This window comes from Phyllostomus discolor, chromosome 1 (genome assembly GCF_004126475.2).
Source record: "Phyllostomus discolor isolate MPI-MPIP mPhyDis1 chromosome 1, mPhyDis1.pri.v3, whole genome shotgun sequence".
In the NCBI taxonomy this organism is placed as follows: Eukaryota; Metazoa; Chordata; class Mammalia; order Chiroptera; family Phyllostomidae; genus Phyllostomus; species Phyllostomus discolor.
In genome coordinates this window covers 67,531,098-67,552,039 of record NC_040903.2, presented here as the reverse complement: position 1 = coordinate 67,552,039, position 20,942 = coordinate 67,531,098, and the positions used below count along the sequence as shown (strand labels likewise).

The 20,942-nt window shown below is 35.5% G+C and overlaps 1 protein-coding gene and 1 pseudogene across 3 annotated transcripts in view; one reads left to right on the top strand and one right to left on the bottom strand.

Moving 5' to 3' along the window:
* MINDY3 (MINDY lysine 48 deubiquitinase 3) overlaps window positions 1-20,942 on the top strand; it is a 94,445-nt gene that overhangs the window by 17,494 nt on the left and 56,009 nt on the right. For 2 of the 3 annotated variants that reach the window (XM_028506055.2, XM_036024173.1), the window contains exons 5-8: window positions 146-197; window positions 1,031-1,145; window positions 3,963-4,036; window positions 4,891-4,970. In XM_028506055.2, coding sequence (XP_028361856.1) covers window positions 146-197; window positions 1,031-1,145; window positions 3,963-4,036; window positions 4,891-4,970 — 321 coding nt within the window. The remainder of the gene's footprint in view (window positions 1-145; window positions 198-1,030; window positions 1,146-3,962; window positions 4,037-4,890; window positions 4,971-20,942) is intronic. The other variant, XM_028506056.2, reaches the window with a different exon arrangement.
* On the bottom strand, window positions 13,992-15,408 carry LOC118500205 (annotated as a pseudogene).

The window sequence follows — 20,942 nt, the reverse complement described above, 5'->3', positions numbered from 1 at the left end:
AATGAAGTTGAAAACAAACTGAGGATTTTAAGGGAGTAAGGAAAGAGGGAAATTTTTGATTGCTTGAAATATTTACAGCCTGCTGTGTGTATCTTGTGTCATTTATTTGCCATGTGTAGTGCTGAAAAGTGTCTTTTATGTATAGCTGCCTTGGCTGTCGAAGAGCTTGGCTTTGAGCGATTTCATGCATTAATTCAGTAAGTAACATTGGAACATTTAAAATACTTACCTTGTGGACACATTGCCATTTTAAATCTGTTCATACTGGGGAAAGGTATTTAGATTTATATGCCTGAGGATTAATTTGTGTTCAGATTAAAAAAAATAATTTGTAAATGTGTACTTAAATTATTTGGATTCCTAAATTAACTATCAAAATATACTTTTTATAACATTAAAAGCTTTTTCATCATTACAATAAAAAATAATTTTAGCCTAATGTTTCTGTGTCCTGAGTGTAAAGGTTTGTAGTAGAATAAATATTTGAATTATTTATTATTTGCCAAAATATGCTTTGTATAATTTTCATTAAAAGTGCCATGCTTTCATTAGAACTTTTAAACATCTTATAACAAAATAGACAGTAAGGATAGCTATAGTGATAGCAGTATAGTGGCATTTGATTTGAAATATAACCTCAGTTTCTTTTAAAAGAAGTCATAAAGGTAGAAAAGTCAAGTTTTGTTTGTTCTTAAGCTCATCTCAGAAGAGTGCAACTTTATTCCTTAAGTACCAGTATAATTACTGAAGAATTTATCAATGCCAGACAGTTCACCTAGGAAATGAAGAGATTCCCCACCAAGTAGGCATTCTACCTTAATGAGATATGTTATACAGAGGGACAGTTGTCAGCAATAGCTTTTGCTCTTAATGGCTAAACTTGTATTTGAAAAATTGAGACACTTGCAAAAATCTCCTATTTTGTATGTATACATTTTGATGTAAAGGACAGTTTAAGCATTTTTTCCATATATGGATGTAGTAGTATGCCTCAGGATGCTACTAATACTTAATTCTTTTCACCCTCCAGAAAAAGATCATTCAGAAGTTTATCCGAATTAAAAGATGCTGTCTTGGACCAGTATTCAATGTGGGGAAACAAATTTGGAGTATTGCTTTTTCTGTATTCTGTGTTACTGACAAAGGTTTGTTTAAGAAGATGCTTCTGCTGGCCTTTATTAGTTTGACTTTAGTATATTTTTTCCTCCTATGAGGAAAATTATTCTTGGTTCTGTTTCTAAATCTCAGAATAAAAATCTCTTATGCAGTCTCTAGCTGGTGTGGCTCAGTGGATTGAGCGCCAGCCTGCGAACCAAAGGGTCACTGGTTCCATTCCTAGTTAGGGCACATGGTTGTGTTGCAGGCCAGGTCCTTAACAGGGGATGTGTGAGAGGCACCACACATTGATGTTTTTCTCCCTCTCTTTCTCCCTTCCCCCCTCCCCTCTGTCTAAAAATAAGTTAAAAAAAATCTCTTATTCGGATAATAATTCTGTTTCCTCATCACTCACTTGTTGTTAGTTAACGACTCTGAAACTTACTTTCACTCATTGTCCTCTGGACTGCAAAGGTTATCAATAATGTACTAATCATGAAATGCACCCAGTGCTTAGTTTCTGAGGTTTTAGTTCTGAATTTTAGTTTCTTTGCTCTTAGGAATGTCTGGCAATTGACACCTTAACCTCTGCTGGAAGCTCTTTCTAACTTCTGCTCCCTTTCTTAACTTAGCTAATAAATCATTATACAATGTTCTCTTCCTGTGATGTCCCATAATTACTTTTTTGTTTATATCTTTCTTTCCTCCTTTACCTGTTATCCCCTGGTTCTTTCTCTTCTCTACTAAGCTTTCATATTTCAAAAATTTCAGTACCTAGGTTCTATACTCTGCTTCTTTTATGGGTACTTTATCCTCTCAGCTTACCTTTGTGTTTAAATCCAGTAAGTACAGCCCCAGTCTCACATCTGTAGTAGCCTGTTAGTCTCAGTTATCCTACTAGATTCACCATGTCTACAATCAAACTTCTTTCATTGGACAAATGTTCACTGAGTATTTACTCTTTATTAGGTGCTGGACTTATAATGTGGGATACACTTGTGTTTAATGATTCCTTTTCAGTGTCATAAACAACAATCAACACATTAACTACTTCCATTATGGCAGTGTGTGTGTGTGTGTGTGTGTGTCTGTGTTGTGTGGACAAAGCATGAAGGGAAAATAGTAAAGGTATGCCTAAGATTATTTGGTGGGGTCAAAGGAGACCTTATGTAGATGAGGCAAAGTTTTCTAGATGAAAGAGCTCTGGGAAGATTTTCTAAGCAGTGGGAATAACAAATATAAAGGTACAGTCAGTTGGTGGTGTAACACGTGTCTGGGGACCTTTAAGTGGCTCCGTACCACTGCAGCATAATACACCAGAAAGGCAACTGTGGGAGATGAGGCTGGGCAGTTATGTAAATGAGGTTTAGAATATGAAGGCCTTTGTATATTATGGAAAAACAGTTTAGATTTCATGTGGCCAATATTAATACACAAAAAGAATTTTCAACAAGGGAGTAGCAAGATGTTTTTGTTAATAAAAGATTCAGGAGATTGGGATAAGAGGTGTGCTGGAGGGAGTTGGTGTGTGGAGTATATGTGTAGGTTCGGGGAGACTAGAAACGTCGTTTTTGAAATAGATGAACCTAAGCTAGGGCAGCGACGGTGGAAATGGAAAAGGAACGGGGCATATTTAGAAGCATGTTTTAAATTTAGAAATTTAAAAACACTTAGGAGGATGTTTAAGTGAAAGGAGGAAAAGTACGGGGTAGTTGGTTAGAAGCAGTGAGTGATAGAGTCTAAGATAACTGGCTTCTTATACCTTCATCTTAACTATTCATTATTCGGCAGTTTTTTACGCTCAAGACTTGTGATACGTCCTCTGTCTCTTGTCCTTTACAGCCAATAAACCGTCATCATGTTAGTTGTTCTTCCTTGAGCCTGTCTTTAAAATGATGGCTCTTCCCTCCCCGATGGTTATGTCACTTGTCCCTGTTGTTCATTTTGGCTTTATCAGAGCCTGCTTTGTAGTGTTGTTTACAAGGAAGGCAGGTGCAGGATCTCATACTTGTTTTGTCCTCCTACAGGTACTTACACAGTCATTACATATTTTGATCATTGGTTAATTGTCTCTTTAATCCTTAGAAGTAGCCTGTAATCTGATAGAACCAATGGTTGAAGTTGAATGAGTAGCACAGCGAATGGCATATTATCTTTGTTGTTTTGGGGCTGATCAAGTGAAGATGCCCAGGACTTCTTACAGTGATCCAGTATCTAGACCTTTTGGGTTATGGATGCCCTTTTGGGGATTAAAAATACCATAAAATTGTTTTCAAGAAAATAAGCTTCCTGGCTCTCTTTATTTATATTTTTGTCAGTACACATTTAAATTACCAGTATTTGTGAGAATACACAATCAGAAGCAAACCTTTTCTTTTCTTATGTATCAGTTATACCTTTTGGATTTAAATGTACTATCTCTATCAACACTCATGTGTGTACATACTTAGTACCAATATGCTTTTAAATGACCTAGGAAAATACATTAGATGCCTTAGCAGGTATATTGGCTTTGAATTTAATTTAGCCTAAAATTAAATAAATACTAACTTTTGGATTAAATAATTTTCTCTTTCCTCCTCTTGAAACTTAAACATTCTCTCTCTCTCTACTTATTAATCAACATTAGATCTATTACCTGTATTCTTTATATAGAACCCATGAGAGAAAATAAAAAGATATTCTTGGGGAAACTTCCATTATCATCTCAAATGTACCCCTAATTTAAATCTGGTTAATTCTTTGGGAGAAAAATTAGTTAAATAATTGTGTTTTATTAATCTGTAGTATGAACTGTTCAATTTTTAAATTATTATGATTCTTGTTTCTAGTATTTGAAATAAGCCAAGAATATTTGGGTTTTTTAGGGCATTGAAAACATAAAAAATGAAATTGAAGATTCAACTGAACCTTTGATAGATCCTGTGTATGGACATGGCAGGTAATTAGCTAACATTTATTATTTCTTCAGATGAACTTTAATTTTTAAGAACTTGACTTAGAATAAAGTATTACATAGTCAGAAAATTTTGCGTGTCAGTTTGACAGCATTAAGTCAATTTGAGCAGTCTTGTGCTTTATGCATTGCTTATCTTAGGTACAAAATGTTCATTTCCACTTTAGGTTTATGTATCTGGTGCATTTGGTGTAGCAAATATTTTGTTTCAAGATGGCATGGGAGTATTGTAACAACTTGTACTTGATGTTCCATTAATAAAACTTTAATAAATGAAATTTATTCATTTTGACTAGAAATAAGTATATCCTTAGCTATTTATAAATGCTTTCTTGTTTGGGTGAAAAGTTTTGTTTCTTATTTTTCTGTATGAAACTACCTTCTCTTCCAAGTATTTTTTTTAGCTGTTTCAATTAAAATTGATAAAACAGTGATAACTCGCTCTAAAGAAATTAAGTACTTCTCTTTAGAACTTTCTGCCTCAGAGGTCACATATGTTCCATCAAACACAAAATAATAACATTTATATATGTATTTTAAAAGATGATTATAAATATTAAGTAAATTATCAGTCTATCTTTTTTTATTCATTTGAATGTGGTATGTTGGGTAAAGTTGTTAAATTTATGTGAACGTATAGAACAACAGGCACCATTGCGGTGATTCGTGTAGTGATACAGTTAACAGTGTTGTTGAATGCACAAAATGAAAAATACAAAGTTTTTTTATACTTTGTTTCTTAAACAACATAATTTAAAGAGTCATTGCTTTGTGCCTTACCATAGGAATAATTTTTTGTTTGAAAATAAGTTTATTCATATTTTAATTTTTATTAATAGCCAAAGTTTGATTAACCTCCTGTTGACGGGACATGCTGTTTCTAATGTATGGGATGGTGATAGAGAATGCTCAGGAATGAGTAAGTATATTTTTGTGTGTGTTTGTCTCTTTTATGGTTAATATATCACTAGAATGCAGTTGGTTGCTAGACAGCTGTTTAATAGCTTGCATTACGTGGAGGTTAAGATAAGTGCTTTAGCCCTGGCCAGGTAGTTCAGTTGGTTGGAGCATCATCCTGATACACTAAAGTTGTGGATTCTGTCTAAGGTTGTGGGTCAGGGCACATACAAGAATCTACTGATGAATGCATGGATAGGTGAAACAACAAATTGACCTCTCTCTCCCTCCCCCTCCTTTTCCCCTCCTTTCTATCCTCTGTCCCTCTGTCTCTAAAAATCAGTAAAATTTTTTTTAAAGTTTAAAAAATGGTAAGTGCTTTATAATAGTAAAATCCTTTATAGTTTTGAAGGCACCATAACCTATAGAACATATTTTTTGGAGGCAAACTAGGGCTCAAATCTCAGGTTACTCAATTTCTCAAGCCTTTAGTTTTCTGTAGTATAAAAGTGAGATTGTAGGGCTATCTTCTTTAGAAAATGTGAAATATAGATCTCTTTATATAAACCTAGTACATTTTTATACAATAGTATCTACAAGTCTGAAACACTTGCATTTTGCTTAAAATTGAGAATTACTACAAGTATTGTGATTTGTAATATTTGCTTTGAGAGTCTAGTGGTTTTTCCTGTATTACTTTTAATGCGCATAATTTCCTTTGAGGTGCTGGGCAGATTCAATAGTATCTGAGAATTTTAAACCATTACCTCCTCCATCACTATTTCCATTTTTGGTCTGAATTATTTTTTTCCTATAGCTTCATGTGTGCCAGGGACACTGAAGTAACACAACTTTGGCTAATCTACCCAGTTAAGGACACCTGATATGTAGTGCTGAATAAAATGCCCTTCAGCTTATTGCTGAATCAGTCTAAGTTCATGTATTTACCTATTTACTTTATGTCAAATAATTATGTGTACCTTCTATGAGTATGTAGTATAGGACAGGAAGTTCCATAGTCCCTGCAGTTAACAGGGAAATTTCTTCTGTATATAGATAAAACTGTCATCAAATGATAAAAGCAAATGTTATGATTGAGAAAATAATAGTTAACTGATTTTTGGTTCCATTTAAATAAGTGGGTCTTAATCTTTAATTTGAATTGTTCTCAAATTTTAGAAATATATAATAACAGAAACATGAAAGGACATAACATTAAGGACAAAATTGGTAAAAATTATATAATGTGAGAATTAAAAAACACTTCTTGAGAATATCATTCTCAGCAAAATAAATCAGATGGAAAAAGTCAAGCAGCATATGATTTCACTCATATGAGATATAAAAGTGAAAGTAACAAATGGACAAGAGAAACAAACAAACAAAAAAACTTAGACACTGAAACAGTATGGAGTTTACCAGTGAGAAAGGGGGTAGAAGGAGGTAGCAACGAGTAAAGGGGGTCATTTATGAGGCTGGCGTAACACTGACACCAAAACTTGGATAACAATAAAAACAACTACAGACCAATGTCTCTGATGAATACAGAATCAAAAATCCTAAACAAAATACTAGCAAATCAAATACAACAATACACTGAAAAAATTATACAATATGTCCAAGTGGGGTGTATTCCAGGGGAGCAAGAATTGTGCAACATATGCAAATCAATCACTGTAATATACCACACTAACAAAGCAAAGGATAAAGATCATATGATTTTAATAATGGATGCATACAAAGCATTTGATAAGTGACAACATCTATTTATGGTTAAAACACTCAATCAAATGAGTATAGAAGGAAAGTACCTCAACACAATAAAGGCCATAGTTGACAGACCCTCAACCAGTATCCTACTTGATAGTGAAACACTGAAAGCCTTCTCTGAAAAATCAGGAACAAGACAAGGATGCCCAGTCTCACCACTCTTCTTCAACATAGTTCCGGAAGTCCCAGCCAGAGCAGTCAGACAAGAGAAAGAAACAAAAAGCATCCAAATTATTTGGAAGGAAGAAGTACAAGTGTCACTTTTTGCAGGTGACATGATTCTGTATATAGAAAACCCTAAAGACCCAAAACACTATTAGAAACAATAAACAAATACAGTAAAGTTGCAGGACACAAAATCAATGATAAAAATCCACTGCGTTCCTATATACTAACAATGAAATTCAGAAAAAGAGATGAAAAAAGCAATTCCTTTTGCAATTGCAACCAAAAGGGAGTCAAATATACGGTGATGGAGGAGATTTGACTTGGGTGGTGAACACACATTGCATTATAAAGGTGATGTATTATAGAATTGTACTCTTGAAGCTTGTGTAATTTTATTAACCAATGCCACCCACAAATAATTAATAAATTTTTAAAAAGTGGTATAACTTCAGAATGAAGAAATGCCTCAACATGATCCATTCCTTCATTTTACTGTTGAAGAAATTTAAGAACTACCCTCCCTCCCTACATTGGATAATATATGGAAATTATTCACTTCATGATGAGGTTAGAGTGAGAATCTGATTTTACTAATTTCTAGTAAAGGTCGACATTTAAACAGTAATATTCACAGACAAATAAGTACTCAAGTTATCTTGCTCAACTTTTGTGATTGAGCCCATCCTCTCTTCTTGAATCCTCATTCTGATTGACAGCTGAAAGCACTTCATCCTGCCATTAAAGACATGTCAGTCTCTCTGGAGTGATACGCAGTTTCTCCCCACACTCCCCACCATGCCTCCTGCACATCTCCTCTTCCTTCTTCTCTCAATGGTTTCCAGGCACTGAGGTATCTTACATCATATGAGAAGTTTAGGAAAGGGATATCTGGTTCCTGAGTTCTGTGCTGTGGCTCAGAACTCTTTGCACCTGGACTTCTGTGCCTTGTGGCTCTTGGTGCTAGTTAGCAGGTTCCGTCTTTGTACGCATTCTGCAGATGCTCCCAGGCCTCTCCTCTTCTCAGAACCAGAATATTCTTCCTGTTTCCCTAGGCAGTTCCTCACCCAGCCACCTATAGGCTTTTTTTCTTGTCATGTACTATCTTTACAGAATATTAGTACATTATTCAAGTTTTGGTTTTTGATATGTACAAATTCATCCTTTTCTGTTTCTTAAAATATTAGCTTTCAAAGCTATTGTCTCTCCATTAGCTATCTAAACTATTTTAAGAATAGTTTAAATATCAGAACTAAGCAATGACTTTGAAATAATTATTTTGGAAAAGAAGATAGCCAGGGTATATTTCTTTTATTTTTCCTCAATTGTTAGGAATGTTGACTTGAAGTTAAATTTGTTTTCAGTCACCAACCTTAAAATAAAAACTTATACATTCATTCAGCATTTATTGGATGTTTTTCTGCTTTTACAATAGGGAGCAAGCTGTAGAATGTGTAATATACAAAGAAAAAGTATAATTAGGGTTAAAATCCTTACACAAGCCATTTCTCATTGTTTTAGTTTCCTTACTCATAAAATATGGAAGTTATACCTTCCTCAAGGGAGGGAATGTTGTAGGGGTTAAGATTAAATTTCTAAAATGCCTCAACTTGTCATAAGAAAAACTTAACTTTCCCTCAAAAGCCTAGTTTGGGGAAATAAGAACATGCCCACAAATAACTATAGCGCAAGGTAAAATGAAGCATATTGAAATTAATTATTACAGAAGTTCAAAGGAAGGAGAAAACTTTTTTTACTGAGTTTATGTTGGGGTAAAGGGGGAGATTTTATGTAGGAGTTAACATTTTAATGGGGCCAGATGGAATGAGCAAGAGGGTGTTTTTGGGAAAAATACAGGTTATGGTTAGGGACAGGAAGGCAGATCAGCCTGATTGAAACAGTAGTTTTTAATCCTGACTACATTATCAGTTGGGGAGCTTGAAAATATGTCAGTGCTCATGCCCCAGCTGAGAATGAGTGAATGAAAGAATGAGAGGAAAAGAGAAAGAATCTCTAGCTGGTGGGGCCTAGGCATAATAATTTTCAAGTGACCCCTACCTAGATGATTCTGATGTACAGTCAAGTTTGCGAGCCAATGGATAAGAGCATTGGATCTGTGAAGGAGACCAGTAAGATGAAGCAGCATAAATGTAGGCTTGGGTAAGAACACAGAGGATTTTAAATTCCTAGAAGTTTTAAACTCTAGTTGGCAATCACTAGGGAGAGATTCACTGAAGACATTTCAAAAGAGCAACGACATAAGACTTATAGAATAACATTAATCTGTCAGTTTGTGGAATGTGTTGAATGGGATGACACATCAAAAACACGTAGTCATGACAGGTAAGAGGTAATGAGATGAAAACAGTCTTGGCAAAGAAAGAAAGAAAGAGATCATCTAGTATTTATGTACTCGGTGTGCTAAGCAGTACATTTTGCTGTGTGTCTGCATAAGCTCAATCTATAGTCATAGAAGATGAAGCTCAGATAGTTGAGTAACTTGCCCAATGTCACACAGCAGAGACTTTGCTCCTTGGATCATACCCAAGGCCCTTGTTCATTCCCACCATACCATTTTCTCCTGCTGCACCACTGCCTCTGTGGGAGAGACTGCAGGAGAGTAGCTTGTCTAGAACTCAGCAACTAGTTATATAGATGAGGGAATATATTAATTATTGAATTAATGAACACATGAAAGAAACATCATGGCGAGTTCACTTGAAGTCACTATATGTTTCGGTGGTGGGAAAAAAAATCTTCATCCTCAAGTATTTTATTTTCTTTGAAGAGCAATTACAACTATTGATTAAGGATGCTCATTATACCTGGCTGGTGTAGCTCAGTGGATTGCGTGGGCTGCGAACCAAAGTGTCACAGGTTCGATTCCCAGTCAGGGCACATGCCTGGGTTGCAGGCCACGGCCCCCAGCAACTGCACATTGATGTTTCTCTCTCTCTTTCTCCCTTCCTTCTCTCTCTAAAAATAAATAAATAAAATCTATAAAAATTTCTTAACAAAAACATGCCAAAAATTACAATAGTAGCTTATGTCAAACCAAAAATACATGTCTGATGTGTATAAACTTCAAAAAGCATAACATAGTTACTGTGACTATGGGTTACCTTTAAAACATTTCCCATGATGTAACTACAACTTAAATTACGTTAAAACAGACATATATAATAAAATTAAGATGTTTACATAAAAAAAAAGAATGCTCATTATGCAGCAGTGGCATACATTTATATAACAATGCCAAACATTATTCTTAATACTTAATGATTATATATATGTATATTTCCATTTACTCACTTCATTCTTTTAACTGTGAATGTCATAAAACAGAGGAAACTGAGGCACATAGTAATTGAATATCTTTTTTCATTTCATGCAGCTTAATGTCAATGTAAGAAATGTCCAAACCAGTAAGCATTTTGGAATTAATTTGAGCCAAACTGATGGCAATTGCTGGGAAGTAAAATCTCAACGAATTGAGAAAATGCTCAGGAGAATGGCAGTTTTGCAACTTATTTCATACATTAGAATCAAAGGAGGTATAAGGAGGGTTATGTAAAATTCACTGTTAGCAGATTAGGGAGTGGGGAGAAAGCAAAGCAGAGAATCTGTAAGACTGAATGAAAAATAAAACAGATACTTCTTTCACATTGAGGGGTACAAGATAGTTAACAGTTACAGCACACAGAGATTGATGTGGGAGAACAAGAAACTTTTCGGTGGGAGATTGTGCCCTAAGGGGTCTGGAAGAAGGGGATTGCCCTCACATTCCAAAGGTATTTATTGTAGATGCAAAAAGACAGACAGGCTCACTTAAGGTAAAGATTGACCTTTGTCAAGAAAGATACTGGTCAGGATGTGACTACCCGCCATGACTCGCTTTTAGATGGAAGTTTTAATTTCAGACTACCCTATGTGGTTACTTTAGGTCTCTGAGTTTGTAAGGGCCACCATGCAGGCCTACTACACTTAGCTTGTCAGGTTATGTGGTCCTTTTTTTTAATCTGTGTTAGTAAATAGCAGAACTGAGATTTGAACCTCGATAGTCTGATTCCATATAACCAGCATATAATTATTAATATTACAATATATTAATTATACTGCTTTATATGCTACACTTAACAGAATCTTGAGTGAGGTAATGAAAGATGATTTGGAATATTTATTACATTTCACAGTACTCCTAAGAGGAAATTTGCCTCATTGATAAGAGAAAGATCCTGAGAATTTAATCCAAAGACTCTTGTCTGTCATATAGAATTAGTGAAGGAGCCGTGCTTTATATATCATTCAAGGAGAATGAGGACTAAGAATAGGCTATGAATGTTCACCACCCAAAGTCAAGTCTCCTTCTGTCACCTTTATTTCCCCTTTACTCTCTTTTACCTCCCTCCCTACCCTCTGGTAATCACCATACTGTTGTCTGTGTCCATGAGTTTTTTTTCTTGGGGGGGTGGTGGTGGTGAACACAGTACAATATATAGATGATGTATTGTAGAGTTGTGCACTTGAAACCTATATAATTTTATTTAACCAATGTTACTCCAATAAATTCAATTAAAAAAAGAGTAGATATGAATTTAGCAATTAGCAAGGTCTTTGCTTTAAAAGAGCCATTGAGATAAAAGCCTGATTATAGGGAGTAAATATTTTAGCATCATAAGTAAGCAAGTTTGCTAGTGAAAGGATGGAATGAGAAGATTTCAGTTACTTGCTCAAAACAAGGCCAAGAGATAATGTACATAGTTCCTTTTTGTTTTAAGGGATAGATCCCCTAGATTGTTGGCCAAGGGAAGGCAATCTCTTTTAATAGAAGAGATACTAAGTGGGATCCAGAGTAACAACAGCCTTGGAAAGATGAACAGTTCTTCTAAAACAGGAGGAAAGACTGTGGTGAGAAAAGAAAAAGGCATTTTGAGGTGTGAAAGATTTAAATTGGGAGAACTGGAGATTTAAAATCTGCTGAGAGAATGAACATGTTAGAGGCATATAAAGGTATGAAAGGGTTTGAATCTATTGCTTTAATAAGAAATAGAAAAAGGGCCCTGGCTGGCATGGCTCAGTGGATTGAGCACCGGACCATGAAGCGAAGGGTTGCCAGTTCAAGGCACAGTCAGGACACGTGTATGGGTTGCAGGCCAGGTTGCCAGTAGAGGGGCACAAGAGAGGCAACTACACATTGATGTTTCTCTCCTTCTCTTTCTCCCTCCCTTCCCCCTCTCTAAAAATAAATAAATAAAATCTACAAAATAAAAAAAGAAAAAGGAATTACGAGAGAAAATTGTAAAAGTGTAATCAACAGTAGAGTTGAGATTAGGTTATGAATAGTATTCTTTAGAGTGGAATCAACCAGGAAAGCTTATTTTTAAAAAAAGGTTTTATTCCTAGCACTAATCGTCAATATGACATTGAGAAAGAAAATGGATGTTATGTGTATTCCAGGAAAAAAGGCCAGCAAGTTTCAAATGAAAGGTATATTGGGCACTCATCTTTATGAAGGATATCTATGCTTTATCTGTCATATATAGTAAACATATTTTCCCAGTTTGTCATTTGCTTTGAGTTTACTTACAGTAAACATTTAGATTGTTTATATTTTGGGCTATTACAAGCAATGCTGAAGTAAACATTTTTTTAAATATATGTCTTTCTGTGCATATTCAAGAAGTCCTATAGAATAGATTCCTAAAAGTAAAATGTGTGTTACAAATTTAGGCATGTGTTAATTTTTTTCACACATAGGTTTATTGAGAAATAATTTACATATCATACAAATTATCTGTTTAAAGTGGACAAATCAGTGGTTTTCAAAATTATCTTACAATTGTCCAGCCATCACTGTATCAATTTTAGAACACTTTATCACCCCAAAAGAACCCTTGTACCTGTTAGCAGTCACTCCTCATAATTTCCTCCCCCTCAGCTCCTAGCAACTATTCATGTGCTTTGTGTTCCTATAGATTTGCCTGTTCTGGACATTCCTTATGAAGAGAACCATACAACATCTGGTCTTCTGTGACTGGCTTCTTTCACTTAGCGTAATGTTTTTAAGGTTCACCCAGGTTTTAGCATGTACCAGCACTTCACTCCTTTTTATTGATTAATTCCATTGTGTAGTTTATACCTACCACATTTTATTCATTCATTCATCATTTGACTTCTTTCCATTTGGCCATCATGAATAATGTGGTCAGGAACTTTGCGAGAATATATGTTTTTCATTTTTTTTTGGTCCTGTGCTCAATATGATAACTCTACTATGTTTAACCTGTTGAGAAACACCTGTTAAACTTTGATAATGCCAAACAACCTTCTAAAATTTACCAGACTGGCAGAGTACAGACTCACGTCTCCAACAGTGTAGGGAGTTCCTATTTTCCTGCATCATGGCCAACACTTAGAATTCTCCATCTTTAATCTATTTCCAGTTTATTGAGAAGTGATAGCCTAGTTTAACTCACATTTCTCTGATTCCTAGCGAGCCGGGGCTTGATCATTTTTGTGTGTGTGTGCTTGTCAGCTTTTAGTATTTCTTCTTTTGGGAATTATTTCTTTATATTATTTTGGCATTTTGGGCTGGGGTTATTTTTTTTAATTCAAAAATTTTAGGAACTCTTTATAAGTTCTCTCAGTTCTTTGTGTGTTTAATCTGTGCTGCAGATATTTTCCCTCATTCTGTTTCCCCCAGTCTGTTCACTTTGCTAATGGTATCTTAATGTTTGGCTCTTTATTACCTTTTCCAAAAGAATTACCTAATATCCTCACTCCAGTCAATTCTGCACAGATAGGAAACATCTACTCTATCAGATACATTTTCCTGTATGTGTGAGTCATTTTTTGGACCTTTCTATTCCACTAATTTATTTGTGAGTTCTTTTTTTTTTTTAAAAGATTTATTTATTTATTTATTTTTAGAGAAGGAAGGGAGGGAGATAGAGAGAGACAGAGAGAGAGAGAGAAACATCAATGTGCGGTTGCTGGGGGTTATGGCCTGCAACCCAGGCATGTACCCTGGCTGGGAATCGCACCTGGGACACTTTGGTTCCCAGCCCGTGCTCAATCCACTGAGCTACACCAGCCAGGGCTTTATTTGTGAGTTCTTAAGCTCAGACAATCGTGTTATATAGTTTTATATACTTTGACATTAGTCAGCACATATTTCCTAATACTGTACTTCTTCAAAATTGTGATAGTTATTTCTACATTATTCCAATTGAACTTTTTTCAGCTTTTGAAGTTTCAGTTTTAAGAAATCTGTTAGGATTTTAATTGAGGTTACATCAAATTTTTAGATTTTATTTTTATTTATTTACTTATTTTCTTAACTCCATGAAATTTCCATTTTATTATAGGTTTATATTATACTAGTTCAGATGTGTTTCTCTACAACTACTGTATCATAGTCCCTTTGGATTTCATTAATCTTTAACATGTGACTTGACCAAAGACTTTGAATCTAAATAAACATAAACTTTCAAGTCATTAACTTTTAGATAAAATGGGTAAGAAATAAAGCCTTAGGTGATGGTTGGGGGTTGTTCATTTCCAACAACACAGTGTGTTGAAATGTTTCTTCTGATACAATAGTTTTAAATGAGAACCTTCAAAAAACAAGGACAGAATCAAAGTACAATAAAAGCTTCTGTAGCTGAAGCTGGGAATAGTCCTAAGCCTCTGATAGAAGCAACATAAAGCATCTTTCCTGAATATTAAGTGGGTTTTCCATGTAGTTGAGCTTTCAGAGACAGATGTTCAACACTTATCATTAATGTGTATGTACCATCTTAGCTCTGGTTGTATTAATTTTGCCTGAAGAGTTTAATACCCATCCAAGTCCAAAGGTGGAAGCGCACCTACATTGGTATGGTAATGGGCAAGAGCAGACCGTAAAAACACAGGCTGGCTGAGCTTCGGCAGCCCCGTGGGGAGTTTTCTTCCACAGCGGCCGAGTAAAACAACAGTCCTGCCAAAGAGGCCAGTGGAATAAGGATAGTCAGTGTAGGAAGAGATAGAAACATTCTTCTCTCTTGCTAATTACCTACCACCTTGACTTTTTAAAAGGTAGAAGGTATTAAGAAAATTTAGTTGTATTTGGTTTTTTTTTTTATTGTGATCTAGTGATGCTCCATATCTTCTTGTCTTTTGGTTTTGATGTGTCATCCTAGCTGCCTGTGGTATCATATTAGGAATCTCATCAATAATTGGGTAGGCTCTTCATTAATCAATTTATTTGTCATATCTGAGTGGCTCCTTGGAGAGGGGCATGTCAGGAACGACAGCTACACCAGGTTGAAGGCACGGGGTGGTTCCCCACCATCCTCTGCTAGGTCCAGCTGCTCAAGCTGACCCCCCCATAGAGTCTTTGAAAAAAATGACATCTTTACAATATTAAGTCTTTCCATCTAGATTGTTTTTATGTCTTTTATTTTATTTTATTTACTTTTAAAAAACACTTTTACTTACTGTTTAAAGATTTTATCTACTTTTAGAGAGGGGAGGGGAAGGAGAAAGAGAGGGAAACAAACATCGATGTGAGAGAGAAACATTGATAGGTTGCCTCTCCCCAACCTATAGGTCCCCGAATGGGGACCAAGCCAGCAACCTAGGCACACGTGCTGACCAGAAATCGAACTGGTGACCTTTCACTTTGTGGGATGACGCTCAACCAACTGAGCCACAACTGTTTTTATGTCTTTTAATAAAATTATATATTGTTGATCACATAGATCATGTAGTTCCTGAAACCATGTACTGTATTCTACCTTAATTGTTAGAACTGTCTTTTATTTCTGCAATAGACTAGAAATAAAACTGCGCTGGAACTAGTCACCTAATTTCCTTCTTGCCCACCCCCTCAGTCCTTCACAGTGGCCACCATCATGTATTTAACACTAATCCAGGTCATGATAGTCTTACTTAAAGCCATTCGGTGGCTGGCTTGTCCATGCACTTAACATCCAAGCTCCTTACCTGGGCTCTCAGATCCTTTTGTGGTGTGGCCTTGCCTACCTGCCATCCGTCTCCATTCCGTCCTACTGCACGAACTTGGGCTGAGGTTTTCTTTGCTTTTGTTTTCCTATAGATCAGTTTTCCCATGGTCTCTTTTTTGTTTCAAAGGAACCTCTCTATATTTGTATGTATTACACATGCATTCTTCTGTGTGTTTATTTGGTGATTATTTTTATTTTGTTTTCATTTTATGTGATTCATATAGTCAGCTCTTATAAACCAGAAACCTAGAAAAGTGTTTGGGTTATCAGAATTAATGTCAGAAAAGATTGGAAGTGTTTATTTTCTCCAAATTTTATTACTTGTAAAAATACATTTAATTATATAGTTAGGACTAAGTTGCCAGATAAAATATATGGGATTCCCAGTTAAGTTTGAATTTCAGATAAACAGTGGATTTGTTTTTAGTGTAAGTATATCTCATACAGTATTTGGAATATACTTAATACTGAAAAAATATTTTCCATCTGATACTTAATTTAACTGGGCATCTTGTATTTTACTTGTTATATCTCGCAGCCCTAGCTACATGCCAGCTCTCTAGCAGCCTGACTTCTTGGGAATCCAACAAATAACCAGCAAGTCGGTTTAAAAAGCTCCTCACTTTCAGAAATAGGTTTCACAGAGGCCGTGGCTCAAATCACATGTACTTTGCTCATGAGAGAACTAAGGCTTTCTTAATATGTTATTGCCTTTTATTTTAGCCATTCTAACCTCCTTATTAAAAAGTTAGTTTTTTAATTTGTTTCAACTACTGAGTGGACCTTACATAATTTCATCCCAGCTAACTTTTCAGGCATCATGAACCTATACTTGAACGAAATTATGCTACTTTGTCTTTGTTCATGCTACTCCTTGTGCCTGCACCCCTCCCATCTATGTCTGACCAGCCCTGCAGTGCCCCGGCCACCTGCGGTCCCTCCCCAGGGGAGCGTCCGCATTCCCACAGCTCCAAGGGGTTTCTCTTACCTCTGAGCGCCATACTCAAGGTTGTAACTATTTTTATTTGGGGAGGATGAATTTTTAAAATTGTAGTAAGAACATTTAGCATGAGATTTACCAACTTAATGAAATTTCAAGTTAGGATACAGTGTAACCGTAGAGGGGTTGTACAGCTGATGTGTAGAACTTACTCCTCTAACATAACTGGGACTTTGCCCCTGTTGAATAGCAACCCCCCATTTCCTCCTCCTCCCAGCTGCCGGCAACCACCATTCTACTTCTACTTCTGTGAGTTCTACTTCTGTGCTTCCATGAGTTTGACTGTTTAGGAGATTTTATATAAGTGGGGTCATGCCGTATTTCTCCTCCTGTGACTGGTATATTCACTTAGCATAATGTCCTCAAGGTTCATCCATGTTGCCACGTATGGTGGGATTTCCGTCTTTTGTAAGCCCGAATGATATTCTCTATCACGTGTCCCACAACTTCCTTATCCATTCACCCCTTACTGGGCAGTTAGGTTGTTTCAGTGTCTCGGCTACTGTGAATAGTGCTAGAATGAGCACAAGAGTGTAGGTATCTCTTTGAGATCCTGATTTCAATTCCTTTGGATTAATACCCAAAAGTGGAAGTGCTGGATCACATGGTAGTTCTATTTTTAATTTTTTGAGGAACCTCCATACTGTTTTCCATAGCAGCTATACCTTACCACATTCCTACCAATAGTTTATGAGGGTTTTGATTTTTACACATCCTTACTAACACTTGTCTTTTATTTTTTTGATAATGTCTACTCTAATATGTATGGAGTGATATCTCATTGTGGTTTTGACTTACATCTCTCTAATGATAGTGATGTTTTCATTATTTTATCTTTTCATACACTGTTGGCCATTTCTGCTCTCATATGTATTCTTTGGAGTTCTTTGCCCGGTTTTTAATTGGGTTATTTGGGTTTTTTTTGTAACTGAGTTATAAAAGTTCCTTATGTAATTTGGATATTAATACATGGTTTGCAAAGGGGGTCATCTTTGTTTCCATATTCCTACACTATGCTTAGCATTGTTCTTTTTAACACTTGACACTTGTTAAATGAATTTAATGAGTTACCTGCTTTCCAAGTCAGCATCAAATTTGAAAGGCCCTAGAGAGGACCTTGTGGAGATCCTCTGTGACAGCAGTTGAGATGATAGTTGAGAACTGAAAAGACTCTGGTTTGATTCCCAGTCAGGGCACATGCCTGGGTTGTGGGCCAGGTCCCTGGCTGGGGGTGTGCGAGAGGCAGCCCATAGATGTTTCTCTCCCCCTCTTTCTCTCTGCCTTCCCCTTCTCTGAAAATAAATAAATAAAATCTTTAAAAAATTAAAAAAATAAACTCACAAATATAAAATATATAAAATATGTATATACAGTTTCACTGGCTAAAGCAAGTAAGGGTTGATAGGAACTGCTACTGTTTAATCTTAAATGCTAGGCTAAGAAAAGAGAAACTAGAACATCCTAAAATATAATGACATGTTATTAGAATTTTCTGTAAATATAAATAAACTTCTTTAGACTTACTGAGAAAAGCCTCCTAAGTAAATTCTCTAAGTTTTAATATGTGAGAATATTATAACTCTAGTTGTAACTTTGTACAGTAATATTTTTAATTAAGTTTATTGGGGTGACATTGCTTAATAAAATTACATAGTTTTCAGGTGTACAATTCTATAATACATCTTCTGTATGTTGTGCTGTGCGTTCACCACCCCAAGTCAAATCTCCTTCCATCTGTCTTTATCCTCTTCTGCCTCTCCCCACCCCGCTTTCCCTCTGGCAGTCGTGGTACTGTTGTCTGTGTCTATGAGGTTTTGGTTCATTTCTTTTTTTTATTTTTGATTATTTCCTTCATCATTTCCATCCAATTCCCCACTCTGACAGCTGTCAGTCTGTTCTCTGTCTCTGTGAGTCTGTTTCCATTTTGTTAGTTTATTTTGTTCATTTGATTCCACATATGAGTGAAATCATGTACTTGTCTTCTCTGTCTGGCTTATTTCACTTAATATAATACTTTTCAGGTCCAGCTTTGCTGTCGTAATGGTAAGATTTCTTTCTTTTTTTTTTTTTATGGCTGAATAGTGTTCTTTGGCATAAATGTACCACAGCTTTTTTAGCCACTCATCTACTGATGGACACTTGGGCTACTTCCAAATCTCAGCTTTCATAAAAATGCTGCAGTGAACATAGGGATCCATGTACTTTCCAGTTAGTGTTTCGAGTTTCTTTGGATATATTCTCAGCAGTGGAATCACTGAGTCATAAGGCAGTTAATTTTTTAATTTTTGAGGTAATTCCATACTGCTTTTCATGGTGGCTGCACCAATTTGCATTCCCACCTGTTGGGCCAAGGTTGCAGCCATTTCTCGTTAGAGCCAGAGACAATCTCTTATCTGGTTAGATAAGAGACAGCCAATCAATGCATAAAAAGTGGAACAGTGCTTGAGTGTGTTCCCCTTTCTCCACATTCTCACAACACTTGTTCTTTGAGTTATTGATGATAGCCATTCAGACAGGTGTGAGGTGATATCTCCTTATGGTTTTATTTTGCATTTCTCTGGTCACTAGTGACATTGAGCATTTTCTTATAATGATAATATTCTTAATGATGCACTTTAGCTGTCAAAAGCAATGAAAATCTTAAGTATAGATTTTGCTTAAGGAAATAGGATTAATACATTTTAAAAATAATACCATCTATGCTTAAACATATGATTGCTGACCTAATATGAATATTCACTATTCAAGAATTATGAACAACTATTTTGTTATATTGAAAATCATGACATTCTTATAAATATACTTTCCCAGACATTTGTTTAAAATTCCAAGGAAAAAGATGATGTAGTAGCTAATCATGACACTAGGTGGTGGTAATTGATTTCAGAAATTAAAGTGTGAAAATATTTCTAACATATGTGCTCTTTTTTGAGCTCAGAAACATTTAATGCTGCTTACATTTCAGAAGGCAAGGAGGAAAAAGTTTGCAGGTCCATACAGTACCATTTCTGTGTATTTGGGCTGCTCACCCCCACTCTGTCTTCTTCCTTTGAATGCCCTTTACACTCGTAAAAATTAGTGAATGTCCTAAAGAGCTTTTGCTAATGTGGGTCATAAGCAAATAATGATCAGTGTTTTTCTTGTTAGAAACCAAGACTGAGACATTTAAGCCCTGGCCTGGTAGTCCAGTTGGTTCGAGTGTCCTCTCAATAGGCCAAGGTTGTGGGTTCCATGCTCTGATTAGAGCACATAGAAGAGGCAACCAATCAGTGCGTAAAAAGCAGAACAGTAAATTGATATTTCTCTCTCTCTCGCTCTCTCTCTAAAAGGTCAATTTAAAGGGAGATAGAAATATAAAAAGATTAATTAATTCATTTTAAAATAATATACCCAATACTGGTTAATATAAAATTTTTTTATCAAATAATAACTATTTTCCAAAACAACAAAAAAATTGGGTTAGCCCAAAAGTCTGTATGGTTTTTTCTTTTTTGGTAAAATAAAAGACAATTTTCATTTTCACCAATAGCTTTATTGTTTGGATATTTTGAGTATGTCAGATATTGCCTGTGTGGTTTAAAGTTAATTGCTCTCAGTTAATGTTTTGATTTGTTTGCTGTTCACTTCAACTGGTCTACCTGACCAGAACATCATGCAGTGAGAACATTCTCTGGCACAAAACTTTGCAAACCACTTTTGACACATCGATCAGTCACAGCACCCTTTCGATACACTGCATAAATCTCTTTTTTCATTTCAGTTATGTTTTTACCTTTTTTGAAATAATAAAGTATAACATTACCAAAAATGTTGCGTATTTTCTTCTACTTTCACTATTAAAATGGCTACATAAAAATCCACCAATTTTGATAAGTTTATAAAAAATGCATGCTGATATGACCACTGTCACAATACAGTCTAATAAAATTGTTTGAGTGAAGTTAAAGACAGCTAAGCACTACTGGAACCATCTTATGGAAAAAACCAAAAGAACTTTTTGGCCAACCCTATAGTAAGGAGAGTTACTTTGTTTTAAATTTTTAAAATCCCTTTA